This window comes from Boleophthalmus pectinirostris, unplaced genomic scaffold (genome assembly GCF_026225935.1).
Source record: "Boleophthalmus pectinirostris isolate CB_2022bp ecotype Guang Dong unplaced genomic scaffold, ASM2622593v1 HiC_scaffold_1, whole genome shotgun sequence".
NCBI classification, from domain to species: domain Eukaryota; kingdom Metazoa; phylum Chordata; class Actinopteri; order Gobiiformes; family Gobiidae; genus Boleophthalmus; species Boleophthalmus pectinirostris.
Window position 1 is genome coordinate 17,937,499 of NW_026570970.1, and position 20,685 is coordinate 17,958,183.

The window sequence follows — 20,685 nt, forward strand, 5'->3', positions numbered from 1 at the left end:
GGTACCAACTTTGTCTCTCCAGGGGGTCTGATTTGGCACGCGAACGTGAGATTTTTAAGAAGTCGATTTTAATTCCATTTTGCATTGAGAAGGAGTTGAAAGAGAGTCCATAGCCAAAGCACAGTAATTGATCATAAATATCTTCGCATGCAGACTTTTTACATGAAAAACATGGAGGTTTGGCCTTCAGCATGCTAATAATAAGAAATAGAAAAAAGTTTGGGCACTCAAAATAATAAAATGTCTTGTTGAAAAGATTTTTTTAGAAGAAAAAAAAAAAAAAGAAAGAAATATTAATGGGATTTTTGTATTTATCACTTCATATTTCTCTCAAGTGTTAATGATCCCGCAGTGGTTTGTAGCAGCGGTTCTCAAACTTTTTGACGCCAGGGACAACTTATCGGTATAAAAATATGCCAAGGATATGCCTATGCCATTAGTCCCCACAATGGCATTATAATAAAACAGAAGTTCAAACCATTTTTTAACCAGATTCGGATAAAGATTAAAATAAGTGTCTTTTTTGTATATCATAAGAAAATGTAGTATTCAAGTAATGTTACAACACATGGCCCAGGGTACCCTAGGGGTCACACTTTGAGAACCACTGTTTTACAGTGTTTATTCCAAAATCGGGCAGCCACAGACCAAGCACATTATCTCAGTGCAGACACAGCAAGAGAAGTGTGCTGTACAGTCCCATGTCTGTGGTTGTTTAACAGTTTTATGAAAGGCTAAAGCAAACCCACAGAAGAGATGGAGCGCCTTGCACATTTGTTAGCTTTAGTGTGATTGTATATTCTGAGGATGTGCTTAGAGGATTGAGTTTCAGTCACCTCTTCTCTTTGGGAAAGTCAGCTGGGATGTGGATACAAGAAAATAGAGGAGATTTTACTTCAAAAGTGACTATGAACTCAAAAAGTGCTTATTAAAAAGACAATTCTATACTTTATGGTCAAATACAATGTCAGCGATGGTGCAAGTGACAGAGGTGAGGTTTTCTTTCCTCTTTTTTTACAAACTGCTGCCTCAACAACTTTTAGCCTGGGATTCAGACTGGTCCTCTCTACATATTCTACATGGAATATCTCAGTCTGGGCACTCTTCCTTCTTTTGAGTCATCCAATCAGGTTTGTTCATTTCAGTGACACATGAAAAACTAAAAGAATATGGTTGATTATTTTTGAGATCATTTTTTAAATTCAATTCAACTAATGTATGAGATTTTTGAGTAACAACATAGTGAGGATATGTCTTTCCTTAAAAGTGCAATGCATTACTTTTAAGGTTGGCGATCTGGTGCCATGAAGATGTTATTGCCTTGCCTGTAATGTTCCACAATACGGTATTAAACTATAAGATGCATTTATTTGATTATGGGTGTTTTAATTGCTCAAAAATATCTTTAAAAACAGGTATTCTAACTGTGCGTGGGGTGCCTCTTCACTGATTTCACCTGTAAATTGTTCTGGTGGTGTCTCCTGCTTGTTTCTATGGAAATTTAAAAGTTTAATGTCATACTTTGGAATACTGAAGGTAAAGCAGTAATGGAGAGAAATAACTGGCGGAGTATAATTTTGACTTGTGTATGTGGTATAGCGTGTAGACCCTGATCTCCATTTTATTTTCCAACTTGGTCAAATTGGAATTATACAGATGATATTAATTCATTAGAGATTGGCTCATCGGATTTCCATCAATGGGCCTGCAAGCATGGCGTAAACAGCTATTTTCAAACTTTTGATTTAACTACATAAGGAGAAAGTGGCTGCATGTTAATTTGAGCAAACTTAAGATGGCAACTTTGAACACACCCTAAACCATTTGAGCCTTTGAGACCTTTCTGATATTAAAAAGTTGAAAGTGTTTGAGTCCGATTGGTGCGCTGATGTCTACTGGGACACATTCTGTAATAATCTTGTTGTGGCAGTGGCATAGATGCTGTGTTCTGTCATTATTTTTTCATCATCAAAAAGAACTGCTTGGCTTGAGCTTGACTGCAACCCGTGGCCTGCGATGTGCCCCACAACATTTAGTCTTCTACTTGACATTCATAGTCAACGGAGCCTTCATTTGCACAAAAATCAGTGCGTATGAAGCCAATTTAGCTCCCTCATTAAAAAGACATCAGTGTCACAGAACTTAATGGCAGCACGCGACGGAAGAGCGAGCTGTTAGAGTTTGGAGATAGTGTTTCCTGATTGTGACAAGCACAAGAGGGGAAGGTCTGCCAATGAGTGGGAATGTAAGTGTACAGTCATGACAGTTCAGCAGGCGAGTGGTGGTAAATGCTTAGATACAAGTGTTACCGAAGATTCTCAGGGTGTTTTCACACTTGTACAGACACTTCATTCAAACTGGTCTTGGACAAAGTCTAACCCAGGTCTAAACCAGGATTAAACCAGGACTAAACCAGGACTAAACCAAGACTAAACTAAACCAGAACATACACCATATACAAATTGGGACTAAACTAAGACTAAATCTTGAATTTAGCTGGGAAAAGACTGGGATTGAAACAGGATTACACGGGGGATAAACCAGGATTAAACCAGGTCTAAACCAGGTCTAAACCAGGACTAAACCATTATTAAACCAGGTCTAAATCAGAACTAAACTAGGACTAAACCAGAACTAAACCAAGACTAAACAAAACGAGAATATACACCACATACAAACTGGGATTAAACTAGGACTAAACCAAGACTAAACTAAACCAGAACATACACCATATACAAATTGGGACTAAACTAGGACTAAATCTGGAATTTAACTTAGAAAAGACTGGGAATTAAACAGGATTACACCAGGACTAAACTGGGATTAAACTAGTTTTAAACCAGGACTAAACCAGGACTAAACCTGGATTAAGCCAGGACTAAACCACTACTAAACTATAACAGAACTAGTTTAGGACCAAACCAAATCTACATGAGGACTAATCTGGGTGCAAAACCAGGAGGACCCACGTGAACTCCCAGTAACATTTCTGAACAATGAACTCAGATATTTCAGTCTTTATTTAGGAGATGCTTTTTCTATATTAAATGTAGCACATTTTATGAAAAGATTGTGCTTTTTATTATATAAACATTGATTGATTTTTGTGAGTGAATCATCTCTGGATATATTTATTGTCAGTAAAATGAATCTTGGCATTTTTTTCCTGAAAGATTATTTTATTTTATATTCAATGAATGTTTGAGCCTAACATACATAATGACATGCGCTTTTCTTTTGGATTTCATTAAAATTCAGTCGAAGAACCCATGTGAAGCATCGCAGAGTGAGTGTAAATGCCACCTCACACTTTACCTTAAGTCATTTGTTAAAGGTTTGTGTAGGTTGTGTCCTTGGCCATAGAATCAAAAGAATCGAACTTCTGAAGAGTAAACACACAACAGTAGTATTTCAATAGTCCTTTTACACTAGTACATAAATAACATAAAGTGTAAAGACTGGACCGGAAAAGATAGGAATATTGTTTAGACTCCTGTGTAGCTTTGTCATTCTCACATTCAGAAGAAAATATACTATACCTCCACATCTTCAGCTTGTCTCTGGTTCCGTACAGTACAGTCTGGGTTACTGCATCCTTGACCTTCTTGTGAATGAAAAACATAGTGAATAGGTTTAACTACCAAGACTGTGCAACTTGTCATATGTAAACTGTAAAATGTCATAGGTCTCATGAGACTGGATAATGCAGCTGTTTATTTAAAGATGTACCGTGTAACTTTTCTGTGTAAGAGTCCCTCAAAAGCTTCTCTCCATGGATATGTTGCCTGGAATGTTTCACAGCCTTACACTTGTTTACCTCTATGGGGACAGCAGGTGACGCCAAAGGGCAAAGCTGTGAAGAAGTGAGTCAGTAAGAATACAAGTTTTTATGTCAATTGAAAGAACATGTTATTTACTAAATTCAAGATGGACATAGGACCTAATTTCCTTGTGAGCCAGAGTGGTGGAGACATGTGGAAACACTTTTTTAAATATTCCATCCAGTCCTTGTATTTGCAGAGGTCGCTGGTGCTAGGCTAGTGCATGTCAATGGCCATAGTTAGCCTGTCACTAAAAACAGTCTTACCCACTCCACAAATCACCTGAAGCAAATCTATTATTACACCACACTGTCGATGTGAATGTCTGTGTTGAAAGAATATTGTCTGAAATAAAACTAACCTTGCATCTCATGAATCATCACATGTTGAGAGACTATTTTCTCAGCAGCAGTGGAATTTTACTTTCCCGGTAAAATGGGTGATAGGTGATATCAGTCCGCCGCTGCCAAGCTTTCTATCAGGAAATACAACTCACTGCTGCTCAGACATAAATCTTTCAAATGCAAGGTTGGTTTTACTTCTAAAATTATTCTCTCGACACTGACATTTACATCGACAGTCTGGTGTAATAATAGATTTGCTTCGGGTGTTTTGTGGAGTGGGTAAGACTGTTTTTAGTGACAGGCTAACTATGGCCATTGACATGCACTAGCCTAGCACCAGCGACCTCTGCAAATACAGAGACTGGATGGAATATTTAAAAACTGTCTCCACACGTCTCCAACACTCTGGCTAACTAGGAAATGAGGTCCTATTTCCAAAATTCCAGACTGTCCTTTAATGCCATATTGGAACATTCCAGGAAAAACAATATTATGTCCAATGAGACCTCCAGAAAAGTTACACAGTGCACCTATAATACCTTTTTGAATTCATTGTAAACTGGCTTTAAAAAGTGCTGAATAGACAGAATAGATAAGCATGGTATTATATTGCTTTTTACACATCATTTAGATGACAACTGTGTTATAGACCTATAAAAATGTGCTTTATTATACCTTATCTTATGTGAAAGTGTTGAACAAACTATTTGGCTACAAACTTACAAACCCTTTCTTATTTGTCTTCTTGTTGGAAGATAAATCAAGGAAGATACATCAGAGTGCTGGTGGGTGGATGTGATGTTCTTTTCTGTTCCTTTTTATCTTTAAAGATTAAATAACATCTGCCAACTTTTTGTTGTCAAACTAGACTAAAACAAATGTACAGCCAGGTTAAGTAATGTAAAACTTCAGCTCTGAAATGGGACTCGTCAAAACCCAACAAATGCTTAACCTACTCTGTCTGTCGATATCTTCCAGCAGCTTTACTCGTCTTTATATTTGCCATTTTTATTTAGAGATTTTCTTACATATCTTGTTATCATTTATAATTAGATCAGACAAGCTTCGCAAAGGGCCCAGCCATTCATTTGTACTCCAAAGGTTCAGAAACTGCTTCAGTTTGAATTTAATTTGGGACAATTTTCATCAGGCAGAAATCGGCCAGAATATCTTTTTTTTTTTCTTTTTTAATCTTTTCACAAACTGATGACTTCCTCTATAAATTGCCACACTCTGATTTACTGCATTAGGTCAAACGCAGATCCAAGGAGCCTGGAGTACTGTGTGTGTGCAGTGTGTGAGCAGAGGGCACAGAGGAGACCTGCGGACAGACTAGAGCAGACACTCTGAGCTGTGGAGTAGTGGAATCAGCTGCGTGATTAATGTGACAACCTTTAAGAAAAGGTTATGGATCCAGCGGGAACACTAATGTCTGTGGGACAAGGCGGACAGAGGAGCAGAGAAAAGGCCAGGAGTCAAGTGAGGTGTCCCTCTCTGTCTCACTCGGGACAGGAGCAGGCTGTCTCCTCTCTCCACTTGTAATTAAGCAGCTCACATGATGTTTATTCTGAGCTAATCTTTTAAATAACACTGAGCTGCTATTTGCTGTCAGTGCGCCCACAAAGTTTCTTTTGTTCAAGTAATTAAGTTATCTGGGACTTCTCACTGTGTTGTAAAAAGCTTGACAGCATTGTGACTGATCTGCTAAGAAAAATACGAAAACAGTTTAAGCCATTATACTCTATTATATAGTAAATACAACAACCGTGTCAGTATGTGCCCAAGAGCAAGGTCTGGTGGCCTATAATTAAAATGTCTTTAGCTTGATCTGTCTATAGACTGCTACTGATGTAAACAGACTTAAGCATTTCTCTGCGTTGCTTGGAGATCTATTAAACGACTGTTTGTAATATTATTGCAATATCCCTTGACCTTTGATTTATTTATTTTCAGTGTTCCCTTTGACTATAAGTGCATTCATTATTCAGCTTGTGCAAATGAATATAGGCATTATAACTATGCCTAACATGAAGGTTTCAAGTTCAGTTCCTGGACTGTATGTGGTCTATGGTTTATATGATCTCTATAGGTATTTTACAGAATGTTTTGCTTTTCTCTCGTAATTAACTCTTGTATTTCTGCTGATTTTGAACCAAATTGTATATTCTAGCATAAATACTACAAAACTATATAATTACTTTATTACAAATCATTACAGTGTCTTCAAGTTATATTACAGGAAATACTCTTGTGAGCTTTAAGCAATGTTAAAATGTTACCTCCTCAAAAACATACCCAGTTTTATTTAACCATTCATGTAACCTTTTATTATTAATCAATCTACATTTCCAAAGCTCAAAATACTCGCTTCCACCTTGTGATGTCATGATGAAGCAGCAGTTTTCAAGTTAACAGCTACCTTTTACCTTTAGTTCAGTAGAGATCGACAGTTCCAGGACAGAAATCATCCAAATGATTCTAGTGAAGGTGTGTGGACTTCAGAAACACAGTGGAGCACTTCATGTATTACCACATGACATCACAAGGTGGAACAGAGTGTTTCTGTTTGAAAGAAGAACACAGCCTAAATATGTAGGGTGCGTGTGTGTTAAACATGTGTGAACGCAACAAAACACAACTCCGGGTATGTTTTTGATGAGGAAACAATATTATAACATAGATCAGAAAATAGCACGATACGAGCCCTTTAAAAATGTCAAAAAAAAATGTACAAATAACAATGGCTTTCTTTTCTGTTTCAATAAAGCAGCTTTCACATACAAACCTCCAGCATGCACATCGGTTTTGTCTAGAAGGCTGTATCATTAATGTCAAGTTGTTGAAGCCTTGTGCACAGTAATAAAAATAGTCCCAACTCCAAAGAATACACCTCAATCTGTCTTATTCTCTCTCTCACACACACACACACACACATCCCAGCACACTGCCACTGTTGATCCGGGACCTGTATGTCTTTACTTATTTACTGGTGTTAGAACAGCTCTCTGCCCATCTCAGCCTGTCTGATTGTGTTTCCATGTCCCTGTAGTGTAAACCCCCCCGCGGCGACATGGGCCCCTCCCACGCTCTTGTGCTTCTTCTTCTTCTCCTGCAGTGGATCCAGAGCTTTCAGCAGTCTGTAATCAAACACGTATGCAGGGCCAAAGAGTGTCAGGCAAGATAATTATGGACAATTACTCTTGTCGAAGGCAGTGCACTTTGCCAAACGGATAAAACTGCGGAACTGTGTTGTCGTCTTTGTCTGTGGAGTTGAGAAGTGCCCAGACAATAGATGAGAAACTGTGCTTTTGAGTGCAGGGGGAAAGAAAGTTCATCACTTTGGGACAGTGGTGGATGAAGTGCTCAGTTTTATTACTTGTAAAAGTACAGATACTCATATAATTTTCAGCAAGTCTCAAAATAATAATAATAATAATAAAAAAACTCACCTCTCTGACAGTCAGCCCCAAGGCAGCTGTGGCCCGCTTACAACCAAATGTGGAGAGTCAATATTTATCTTCCCAGTGAAGCTCTTTCAGCGTCACTTAGTATAGTAGATCAGAACTTTCGGTAGTTCAGTTGATCTAGTGTGTAATTTTATTCCTTATAAAACTTATTGCCAGCCTCATAGCGTTTTTTGGCCAGTTTATCATTCTACTCTCCAGACCCTGCTGCATCCTGTAGGTGTGATTGGCTCCGTCATCTGAACAATGTTTTAAAGCCAAAAAACACAAACCCTCTTCTTGAGATAAGTTTATTTTTATATTTTCTCAAAACTTTTACTTTTACTCAAGTAACCACTCAAGTAAATACAAAGCAAAAGTAGCAAAGTACTATACTGTAAATTTAGGTATCTGTATTTTACTGAAGTACATTTTAAAGTGGATACTTTTTACTTTTACTTCACTACATTTGAGAGCAGGTATCTGTACTTTTTACTCCACTACATTTTTGAACAGGATTGAGGAGTAATTCAGCATTTTTTATCCTGCTGAAAAGGCTGAGGGGTTTAGTTTTTTATCATAATTCATAGTTCATAATTTGAGGGTGAAAAAAAGGTTTAAAATATACCGCTCCTCACTTTTTTCAGTCGAGGGGCACCAGGAGGGGGTCTCACCGAGGGCGCCAATCTGTGTAGGATTGCCACTGCAAAAATCTAATGATTCAGTTTTTTTGTTTTTGTTTTGTATTGTTTTATTTGTTTTATGTTTTTTTTTTACAAAATTCAGCTTAAATCTTTATCAAAATCTCTCAATTTGATGCTTTATTAGAATTTACAATCTGTGTGAAATACATTTACTTCAGTACTAAAAAAGTAGATTAATGAGATACTTTTACTTGAGTATTATTATTATTATTTTTTTTTTACAAGTAACTAAATTGAGCACTTCTTCCACCACTGCAAGTAACAATTTAGCTGTATACTTTCAGTTCTAAATACTATACTTGAGTAAGTGTACTTCTTCCCTCGCTGCCTGTTTGCCTGTTCACCACGACTGCTCAATATTCGGTTCTGAATGGATGAATTTTCTATTTACCCAGCTTGTTTTTGCTCATGCTTTTATGCACGCTGCATGTGTCAATATTTCTGCCTCTCCATTAGCGACTGGCTGCTAAATTGAACTAAGCGCGTGTGTTGTCTGCGTGGCCTCCTCTGTTCCGCTCATTGTTTCCCCATACTTAAACTTCCATTTTTATTCACACTTTTCAATTCCTCCTCCATCGTCTTTAATGGTATCTGTTTAGTTTGTGCTCCAGTGAAGCTGTGTGTGCTACAGTGGTAGAAAAAGTACTTAGTTTTGGTACTTAAGTAAAAGTACAGGTGCTGGCAACACAAGTAAAAGTAACAACAAGTAAAAGTTAAAGTATTACATGAAAAAATCAACTCAGTGGTGCACAGTGTAACTTTTTGGTTGGGAATTCATCACCTGCTTGTTATATGGAAATGTCACAGTATGACATCAAACAGCTCTAACTTACATTTATTCAGGTACAGGTGATTTATAACTCAAAAACACATATAAAAACAGAAATTCTGACTGTGAGCAGGGTCGCCTCTCCACAGATCTGGCCTGTAACTTGGTCTGGCTTGGTCTCCATGAAGATAGAAAGGTTTAATGCCATACTGTGTAACATTCCAGACGAAGCAATAACATCTCCATGGAGAAAAACATTTGACAGACTCTCCACCAGAAACATTACACAATGCACCTTTAAGTAAATGTGTTAAAGTACCTGTTTTAAATGTACTTAACATGTAAAAAGTAAAAGTATTTCATGCAGATTTTGAGGTCTATGAAGGCTTTTTTAAAATTCTATTTTTCTATCATTTCTATTATTTCTATTTTGATAAAAACTTGTGCTGAATTTTGTTCAACAGAAACAACTGAATCAGTTACTTTTTCTAACCTTTTCTTTACATACTAGTTTGGTCAAATTATGAAATAAAAAAATAAACCTCTCAGCCTTTTCAACATGTCTTAGACAATAATAATATATATATATTTTTTTTATGTAAAATGCACTAAAGTATAGTACAATACTTTACTACTTTTACTTTGTTACGTTCCATCACTGGTCTGCTGTGAGTATGTATTATGTCTCCTATCCATTATTGATCTCTGGCTATGACTCAGTTTGACAAGAGACAGTAAGAAAAACATATCAATTCAATTGTTGTTGAGGGAAGTCATTTTCTTTAGTGATTAAAAGGCTTTTTTAACTGATGCTCAAATAAATAAATAAAAATAAATAATTAAACTGGAACCAGGATTCAATTTCAGTCAATTTTGGCTCAATCTGAATCCATTTGGTTCTTCCACTTCTAATTATTTCTTTCACTTGTGTAATTATATTTTTCATTGAACTGAAACTTTTTGAAGGTCTCATTTTTGAACAAAAGCCCCCTGCCAAGTGCTCAAAATGGACCAATTCAAAAGTACAATTCTATGTTGAATGAACAAGGCCAGTTAACTTATCAAACTACACCAAAACAAATTAATTTCCTATGGGACAAATATTTAGAACACATTTTTTAATTTTTTTATTACATTTTAAATTGTTTGCAAGGATTGCATAATTAACATAACCTTTTTGCATATTACCAAGGAATCTATTTAAAGATGTGCTATATGCAACCTTTCCGTCTCCATGGAGATGTAATAACAACAAGGAAGTGGGGCAGCAGACAAGATAGACATAACTTTGAGAATTTTTTGAGTACTTTCACAGACTGTTTGATCCTAATATATATAGAAATTTTGATATGGTAGCGATAGCGAGTTATTTATGGTGCACTATGCAATTTTTCTGGTGGGGGGTTTGCCACCTGCTTGTCTCCATGGAGATGTTATTGCTAAGCCTGGAATGTTCCATGGTAAGACATTAATATATCCAGCTAGCATTTATTTGTTACGGGTGTTTCTATGGCTGAAAAATGTATTCATTCCTCTCCACAGATCTGACCTGTAATGTAGTGTAGTGCTGTTACCTTCCTTGTCTAACTTGTGATAGATAGGTTTAATGTATATTTTGGAACATTCTAGACAAAGCAATAACATTTCCATGGAAACAAGCAGGTGACATAGCCAGGCTGGTGCCACCTAGTGCTTCCACTCAATTAAATTTCTCTCCTGCGATTAGGTCAGGAATCAGAATACACCAGTAAACACAGCGGTCGAGATGGATGTAGACGCAGTCATACATTCTATGTTGGTAATGATTCCCGAGATCGAGGATTTAAAGCCGGAACAGAGAGAATGTTTGGTGAATTTTATCAAGGGGAAAAAACGTTATCGCCCTTCTTCCTACGGGATTTGGAAAAAGCTTAATATACCATTTAGACGCATTACATACGTCTCTACAAAATAGCAGCAATTGGTTAAATAAAAAAGTGCCCACCCACCGTCGAGGGAACAAATCCTAATGCTGCAACGTCAGATGGTTTCCATGAAGTGAAACCGGCTTATGAATCAGGATACAGGTGACGAACCCTCCTCTAGAAATGGTACGCAATGCACCTTTAAGACATATGTTGCCACATGTACCTCCTCACAATAAATAACCAAAACCCTAATAGTATATATATATATATATATATATATATATATATATATATATATATATATATATATATATATATATTGTCGGCAACACCCTTGTTTTTTCCCGCTCCTCTGTGTATCTCTTGTCCAAAGGTGTGGACAATTCTCATGTAGTACAACCTGAAATCCAAGTGCCCTCCGAGTCCCTCCCCCTCCTGTGAGCCTCATACACATGTACACACAGCCCTATGACCTGCTGAGCCTGATGCTGCCTGACACTGATGGAGCTCCGTCTGACCTCTGGGCCTGGGGAGCTCTGAGACAGGGCCAGCCAAGTGGTCCTACCCAAAGTCTAATGAGGACAGAGGACACACAGGCAGATCCTCACGCCCCTCCTGCCCCCTCCTCTCCTCTTTCTCCTCTCTCCTGCCCCCTCTTCTCCTCCTCTTTCCCCTCCTCTCTTCCAGTCCTCTTCTTTCCCTTCTCCCCTTCCCCTCTCCTCCTTCTCCTCTTCTCCTCCTGTCCCCCTTCACCTCTCTTCTGCCTCCTCCTCTCTCCTCCTCCCCTCCTGCCCCCTCCCCTGCCCGCTCCCTGTGCCAGTGCCAGGCTGCAGCTGGGCCTCTAATCACTGCTCCTGGCCCGGATAACACTGGTGACACTGTCAACACCACCACCTCCTGTCAGTCTCCAAGGCAAAACCCAGTGTATTTATAGCAACCTGTGGAGTCTTTGCTGTTTAACCATTGTCTTCCGTGGCAGTCTGCATTAAACTAGATGTTTGCATTTCAGTGCCTTTTGGGGGATTTTTTTCTTCATAATATTCTCAAAACTATCCTGGTTTGAAAAGTGCTGTACGTAAATCTGCATTCATGTAAGAAACTGTGTGAGTCTGTGTGAGCTACTCAGTGCTGTTAATGTGTAAAAACATTGACTGAAATTGTAGTACATTTATGGCTTAATGGAAGATGAATGATACTTTGTACTTTTGTCTATCACATATTGTTTTCCATCATTAATATCCAGAAATTTACACAGGCAGAATGTTGTTTGCCTTAAATATTGTATTGGATGTATCCTGTTTTCACAGGATTGGGGGTAGAAAGCAGAGAGTGCTTGGCCTGTGTCTGTTGTCATCCTCCTTGAATCCCACACAGAGCTCTGGCACACACATCTGCTGCCGTGTAGGGAAACCTCAGTCTCATACGATGTGTTTTATCAGCTCAGACTGCACCCGCGGGTGCTGTGACATTCATTATTCATTTGACATTACCTTAGCAGAGGTTTACCTGGCCTACGCCTGTCCAATCCTTGTTTTCCATCAGGATGCATTTGAACCAAACCTCAGGGCACTTGAGTGGCTCTCCTGTGAGGCTGCCTGTCTAAACCTGAACTACTTTGAGTGTCTTTTAAGAGAAGGACTTTATATTACTTATCCTTTGTATTTGTAAATCCAGCTAAGACCATAAACAGAAGTGGTATCGCGAGCCTATGTAGTCATTGTATGTATGAAGACTTATTCCCTCTGTTTGGTTGATCAGAAACATCTCTCTTTTGTGCTTTGGTGGTTTTCAGTTCTGTCTAATAGATAATTAAATGAACGTTTTCTTCAAAATGTTTTGGAAGAACAGATTTGTGGGCCAGATAAAAATTCCCTTAACTCCTATATTAAAGGTGTAAACATGTAGGATACTAATGACTTGGACGTAGGTGGTGTCTCTCTGTCCAGATTATATACAATAATTACATTTTACAAATATTTGTTGCTTACTACTATTTAGAAGATACTATTTAGGAGGATGCGTGTACCAATCCTTTTTTGATGACAGATGTCCCTCTGGTTTAAGTTTCCTCTTGTTGACAGAACCGAAACTGATTAATCAAAGTAAAGCTCTTCATCTGTCTTCCATATTGGAGGACTGTCCTTCGTGAGAGGCTGAGGATGTCTTCACTGTCTGAGTAAAGATAGTGGTGTGTTTTTAAAATCTCATTTCCAGACCTTCTGCAGGCCAATGTGGGCTGTTTGTCTATGATTGGTGATGGCTTGGAGCCCCATTTAAAGTTAGAGGAGTTTGGAGGCACTCGCACCCAGCCCTCATTATTTTGTAAACAGTGACACATTGCACATTTAAAGAGGTCACATTCGCTCACTTTCTCATTGTTCAAGAAATTATCATTATGACTCGATGGCCAATTATTCCCACTGCCGGCAGAAGAAGGTATGGACTGTGAAAAGTTATGGGAAGGTCCTTCTCTGATGCAATAGTTCAGTATTACAGAGCAACATATACAAACAGTGTAAATATGTCATTAGAAAGACTTTCTGTTTGCCAATTAGCATTCAACCTTGAGTGTGCTGCATAGACCATACTGTCACCATCTGTCAACGCAATGCAGGGCTGCTCTGTGTGACCATGATGTGCTCACTGGTCTCTAACTGTGTTTGTTTTGGCTGCAGGAACTTCTATTACATCACCATGCTGCGTGACCCCGTCTCCCGCTACCTGAGTGAGTGGAAGCACGTCCAGAGAGGAGCCACCTGGAAAACAGCCCTACACATGTGTGACGGCCGCTCGCCCACCCAGGACGAACTGCCCAACTGCTACAACGGCGACGACTGGTCCGGAGTCACCCTCAGCGACTTCATGAACTGCCCCTCCAATCTGGCCAACAACAGGCAGGTGCGCATGCTGGCCGACCTCAGCCTGGTGGGCTGCTACAACCTGTCCTCCATGAACGAGAGCCAGCGCGGGCACATCCTTCTCAGCAGCGCCATGAGCAACCTCAAGAACATGGCCTTCTACGGTCTGACCGAGTTCCAGCGCAAGACCCAGTACCTGTTTGAGCGGACGTTCAGCCTGCGCTTCATCTCCGCCTTCACTCAGATCAACAGCACGCGCGCCGCTAACGTAGCCCTGAGTGAGGCCGTCCGCCGCCGCATCGAGGAACTCAACGACCTGGATGTGCAGCTGTACGAGTACGCCAAAGACCTGTTCCTCCAGCGCTTCCAGTTCACCCGGCAGAAGCAGCACCAGGAGAGCCGTCTAAAGAGGCGTGAGGAGAGGCGTCTGCTCCGGGAGCAGAGGGAGCAGGGCAGACCCTGGCCTCCCAGGCGCAGAGGGGGTGGGACTAAACGTATGGACAAGGAAGTGGACTTTAGTGCCACCACTGAGGACTACACAAGCCAGGTGGCCCGCTGGTGAATCTGAGGACACAGCAGTCATGTTGTATTGTGTGCAAACCATTGAACATGTCCTGAGACTGGCTCACACACATGTCTCTGATCATAAGTCCGTCCTAGCATCTCTCCGTTTGTCAGCGCCGGAGCTGTGCTTCTGCTTGTGAAACTGCCAAGGGTCTGAGGCTCACAGCAGCGCTGCCTTGGACTGCCCCTCAGTGTCTTAAATACTGAAAACACCATTTCTGTCACCTCATTTCTGCCTTGGTTTATTTATCGTGTGTTCAAATGAAGATAAAAACACATCAAAACTGCCATAAACATGATGTTGGCACTATCACTGCAGATCTGCTGAATGTCATTGACTGTCCCTGTTCCTATTCAAATTCATATTTCACTGAGAATATAACATAGAGCAGACAATTGCATGTCACATGACCACTTTTTTAATATCTCAAGAGTTTTTAAGCTCAAATGTTATAAGCCAAAGTGAAGAGAGATCACAGTATAACTTTTAATTTAGCACTCTTGAGAATGAATGCATGGACTTTTTCAAGTTAGTATCAGCAGTCCTGGTGCCCCATATGACTGACAACCTTGATTTAAATTGTGATGTAATGTGCCCCCTATGACAAACATTTGGGTACAGATGAAACAGAAATAAAGAGTTGATAAGATAAGCGTTGTGTGTGTGAGTGTGTGAGTGTGTGTGTGTGTGTCAGCTGTGACTGTAAACAGGTTGATACACAGGTCTGTGTTCATTGGTTTCAGCTTCCTGCTATATTGTTCTAAATAGTTCAGTCCATTTTTTTTTTTCATTTATCATTTTGAAAACTATGGAAAAAACAGAGGCACTAGACAGTGTCCAACTGCCTGTCCCTGAACAGCTCTACTGTTCCTCTCTCCACACATTTGCATCACACACCAGTGTCAGTGATGAGATGAACGAGGGTTTATTCTCCTGCTTCAACAGGCTTTAGTGGCACTTTGTGTTATCTCATGATCAGGGGAAATCCCTGTGTGACACTTTCCACATGAGTGTGGATGTTTGCTGTGGGTTAACATTTAGTATGCGAAATTACCACCAAATTGTGTCACTTGTACAGAACAGTGGTTCACATGATGGAGCTTTGTGAAGTATGCTCTGAGCTGAATCACAAAAGAACAATGAGTGAATGGGAGAGGGGTATGACACTGCAATCTTGTTTCAATTAGATTAACATGTGTCAAGGGGTTATATTATGCAACTTTATTAGATAATGTCCCTGGATCAACGGTGTGCTGTGTTTCATTCTGATTGGTTCATTCTAGTTTCGTTCATTCTATTTAGTTTATTCTCTGGTGCTGAATTTCACAGATAGTAAAATGGAATTGTGCTAAAATTAAAGGTAGTATTTTTTATTAAAATGCTCTGTTTTATTTCTCTAATGATCATGATTTGTGTAAAACTATTTACTGCAAATGCAAGAATATTCCTTCTATAATTAAACAGCAACAAACAGCATATTTGATAGCATTATTCACCATTCAGATCAGCCTATATTTTATAAGTGATTTATTTTTAAATTGAAAACTGGCCTTTGCAGATATAGTTTGCTTGAATCATGGCTGAGCCCAGAGCATTTGGTCCCCTCTCAAAGCCCCTCATCACAAACTGCCAAAAGATATTTATTTCAAAATGGTGGTATTTATTAGACTGAAAGTGCTGTGAGCTTGAGCTGTAGGACTCCTCTGTTCTGGTGACAGATGGAGGAGCACGCTATGAGACCATGCACAGTGTGTATGTTAATTAAGTATCATCCAAAACACTACATAACATATCTCCATAAAATACTCTATTGAGGATACAAAACAGTCCATTAGTGTATATGTTATGGAAACAGTGGGTCATCTTAACAAGAGAAGTGCATTTCCTGATTCATTCTTCATTAAAGGCCATATATTACACAAAACTGACTCCTGGGAGCTTTAAGGCGTGTTAGAATGTTGTTCTAACAAAAAACTGGAGTTGTCTTTTGTTTCTTTCGCACGTTTGTCTGTCTTTATCTCCAAAGCTCAAAATGCTCTGTTCCACTTTGGCATGCAGTGGTAGTTTTCAAGTTAACAACTATATTTTCCCTTTTGTTCTGTAGAGACAGGCAATTCCAAGGTTAAAGTTAGCCAAATGATTCAAGAAAAGGTGTATGCAGTTTAAAAACACAGTGGAGCACTTTCTGTATTCTCACATGACAGTGCTTTCTGGTTAAGCGAAAAACTCAGCCTAAATATTCAGGGTGTGTGTGTTAAATGTATGTGAAAGAAACAAAACAAACTCCAGGCATGTTTGTGATGAGGAAACAATATTATAACAGATCAAAAAATAGCGTAATATGGACCTTTTAATGTCACATGCCATTGCCAGTATATATACACTAATATCAAATGAGTTCAATCGTTCAAAGACAGACAGTTTGGTGTGAATATCCTAATGCTTTGATGTAATCCCCTTTACTGCAGGAACAGAATAAGGTCTATTTAAGAATTTCTGTACTGATTCAAATCTCCAATCACCAATCAATCTCATTCTTTTCTTGTGTGCGAATCAAACCTAAGTCATTCTCACCTCCACTGCCAGACCTAAAAACTAGGATAAAATAGACCACTGGCTCAGATTGGAAGAAAATTATTACATTTTATGATGAAGAAAGACTAAGCCTAAGCCTTATTTTTATCTTATCTGTTTACCAACTTATTACCATGAGCTTTGAGGCATGACCGAGCAAGCTTGAAGTAGAGTCGCTGCTCCTTCACATCCGGAGTATCCAGCTGAAGAGGATCATGCATGTGCTTTGGATCAGCTGGACCCTTCACGGAGAGGAGGTCCCACCGGGGAGAGTACCCAGGGAATAACGAGGGCAAGCTGATCTCTCATCTGGCATGGAATAGTTGAAAAGAACCAATGACATAGATTCATTTGTCCACTTTATGTGCGTTTACTTTGCTATTTTACCTTTTAAAATACTCCACACAGAAAATGTCAACACTGTAAATAAATGAAGTGAGAATACAGATTTGTCCACTCACATTTTGGCAGGGATCTTAATTAATGACGATACTGTCACGCTAATGAGAACCAATTTGTTACTCTTTTGTTTTAATTTTGTGTACTCAACATTATTCCTGTGTACATGTTTTAAAGTCTTGTGATGAAATGAAATGCCACATGCGGCGCATGTGGCATTGAATACTACACTAGAATTTTACATTGATGATACGACCCAAAAGATGACTACATTTTTCATAAGGTAACAAAGTAAGTGTTTTGAATGGCTGGGACTATGCTTGCTGCTTTTATGTTTATGACAATAAATGATCTATTTGCTCAAATCAACATGTTTCTAATGGTATTGTCATGTAATTAATCATACTATGAATATACAGTATATATCCACAACATAGGATAATCTTAATAAAGTACCTCCTTAAAGTGTCAGAGGTGGAATGCAATGAAGTAAAAGTATTTAAAGTCAGGTACTTAAGTAAAAAGGTTAGTTATGTGTACTTATCTACTTAAGTAGATTTTAAAGTGGATACATTTTACATTTACTTCATTACATTTGTGAACAGGACTGAAAAGTGAAAGCATTTTTTTAATTATTGTCTGAGACCTGCTGAGGGCTTATTCTTAACACATTTGTAGTTAGTAGTGAGCAAACACAAATATACAAATAAAAACAGCTAAAAAAAAAGATAAATTCTATTGTCAATTGTTTCTATTGAACAAAATTCTAATACAAATCTTTATCACTGTCTCTAAATTTGAAGTGTTATTAGATCTCAAAACCAGCGTAAAATACTTTACGTTTTACTCTTTAAGGTACTTTAAGGTACTTTAAACAGGTACTTTAAGTAGATGTTTTCAGGTAATACTTTTACTTGAGTACTTTTGCTCTGGGATCTGTACTTTTACTAAAGTAACAAAATTCAGTACTTCCACCAGTGAAATTGGGACCACCTACTAGCAGACAATAAAGAGATTAATTAAGAGGTTAATTTGTGTTTTTAGTGGGGAAAATGTCAAGCCTGTAAGAACTGTGAAGACTTTATACAGTTATATAAAGTAGTGTTGGGTGTAGACCTAAATGCAGTAGCAGTAATTGTAATAGAAGCAGTTTATTGTAGCAATGACTGAAACAATTTAGATGGATAAGTTACTTTTATGATAACAAGTTAAAGTGCCTGTATCTGATTTCAAACCATGAGTCATGTTTTAGTTTGAACTTTTAGACCCACACACTTATCCCTTTTACCCACTCTGTGATATTGTACCATGATACAGAAACAATTGTCTGAGATAGTGTCATGCAGTTGTTTCCTGTTATGTTATGTGCCAGATTGAATGAGAAAAGGGGATATAGCATCTTCTGTATTAGTTAATGCTGAAAAAAAAAATGCAATGTAAGATCACTAGACTCTATTTAGCTGTCTCATTTTATGAATTATTTAGCAGTTTTTACCATACAGTTCATGCTGAGCTTTTATCTTGACAAGAATCAGTTAAAATCAGATACAAGCCCTTTAACTGATCTTATGTAAATTCACATGCAATAGAGCCTCTTCTTTCACATTTACATTATGTTTAATCTCTTTCTAAACGTGCTGCGAGGGTTATATGCCTTTACATTGGCTACCTCAGCAGTTGCACCCAGATGGTCCCTATCCTATTAGATCCATGTTTAACCACAGGAAACGTGTAATGAGTTGTAAGTGTGTGCAACTTTATGAGCTTTTATAGTCAGCATAAAGCCAGGCTGCTCTCGCCACATGAAAATGATAGCAGAGCTAATATAACAAGACAATGGCAGCTAGTCTTAAATCTTTTATAGAGATGGAGATGGACTGTGTACTCTGAATCTAGACTACTATTAGTTATTGACAAAAGCAATTAAATGATATAAATATAAAATAAAAATAATTAAATAAATATATAAATGGCTTTGGGGGGATATTAAAATGACTACTCTCAGTAATCTGTTGGTTCATTATCCGTATTTGTCAATTCAGATGTTTGGGAGCGAAGGGACAGACAGCACAGACAAGTACAGCACTGACATCTACCGACCACATTACGATATTGCATTGATCCCCTCTATCATATTGTTGCACACAGAAAATTAAAGCAACATCACATCATTTTCTGGAGGTCAGCCATAAAATCCCAATAAAAATCACGTTTCCTAACATTTTTTCATAGACGTAGATAAGTTTAATGCTATATAGTGAAATATCATAGCCAAAGCTACAACATTTCCCCATGGAGACAAGCTGGTGGAAGCCCTCCTCTAAGGTCAGGTTTGTGGAGATGCAAGCTTGCTAATAGTGAGAATACATGTTTTCCTTTGTTTTGCAGTGCAATAAAAAGATCCAAAACGAAAAAGAAAGGTTTTATTTATTGGTGGGGTAAAACTGCATTGTTTTGTTTTTGTTTTTTGTTTTGTTTGTTTGTTTGCTTGTTTGTTTTTGTTTGTTTGTTTTATTTTCTCAGGTTAAATACCTAGGGTAATTACTATTTAAGCTTAGTTGTGACTTTAATGGAAAAAAGAATGAATTTAGGCTACATTCAGCTTCATTTATACAAAAAGCTATTTAAAAAAAGAATAATAAAATAAAATAAAATTGTAAACTAAAATCAGCCAGTGCAGTGGCTGCCTGAGCCTATTTGGTCAAAGACTCGTACAGACTGGAGTATTGTTGTATTCTCAGAAGTGATGTGCAGTGACAGTGACAGGTCCCACCAAAGGGAACAATATGGTGACCTTTCCGTGCTCCTGTTTATTTAAGAGCAGACAGATTAGATGAAGCTCAATATGGAGGTCCCCCAGGTAAAGAATGAATATGTCAATTAGTCACAGCCCAAGAAGGATATGTTTAGAGAGGAAAACTGACACAGGGCAATTGTGATTAGGTTATTATTATTTTGTATGCCCTATAGTTACTCTATACCACATACAATATTCTATATCATATTATATATTAGTTTAATGTTAAAGATTCATGTGCCCTCTAAAATTAAATGTAACTGAACGTATGTGCATCCTTTGGAGCCTTAATAACACATTGCTCACAGAATTTAAAACTATAGCATAATAAAAATCTGTCTGTCATTAGATTTTTCTGGAAGAAGCCTGTATAGGCCATGTCCATAACTTTCTAATTATTAATAACATCATAAACAGCTTATTACGACTGAAAATATTCACAGTTTGGCGGAATAAAAAGTTGAATGGGCCAAGAGTGTGTTGGCCAAAACAGTTCTGTTGTCT

At 38.2% G+C, this 20,685-nt stretch overlaps 1 protein-coding gene across 1 annotated transcript in view; it reads left to right on the top strand.

Annotated features, from left to right (window-relative positions):
- The window catches only part of hs6st3b (heparan sulfate 6-O-sulfotransferase 3b), an 85,288-nt gene extending 70,269 nt beyond the window's left edge, over positions 1-15,019 (top strand). The window contains 1 exon segment of the mRNA XM_020939216.2: positions 13,664-15,019. Coding sequence (XP_020794875.2) covers positions 13,664-14,408 — 745 coding nt within the window. The 3' untranslated portion in view covers positions 14,409-15,019.
- The last annotated feature ends 5,666 nt before the right edge of the window (positions 15,020-20,685 follow it).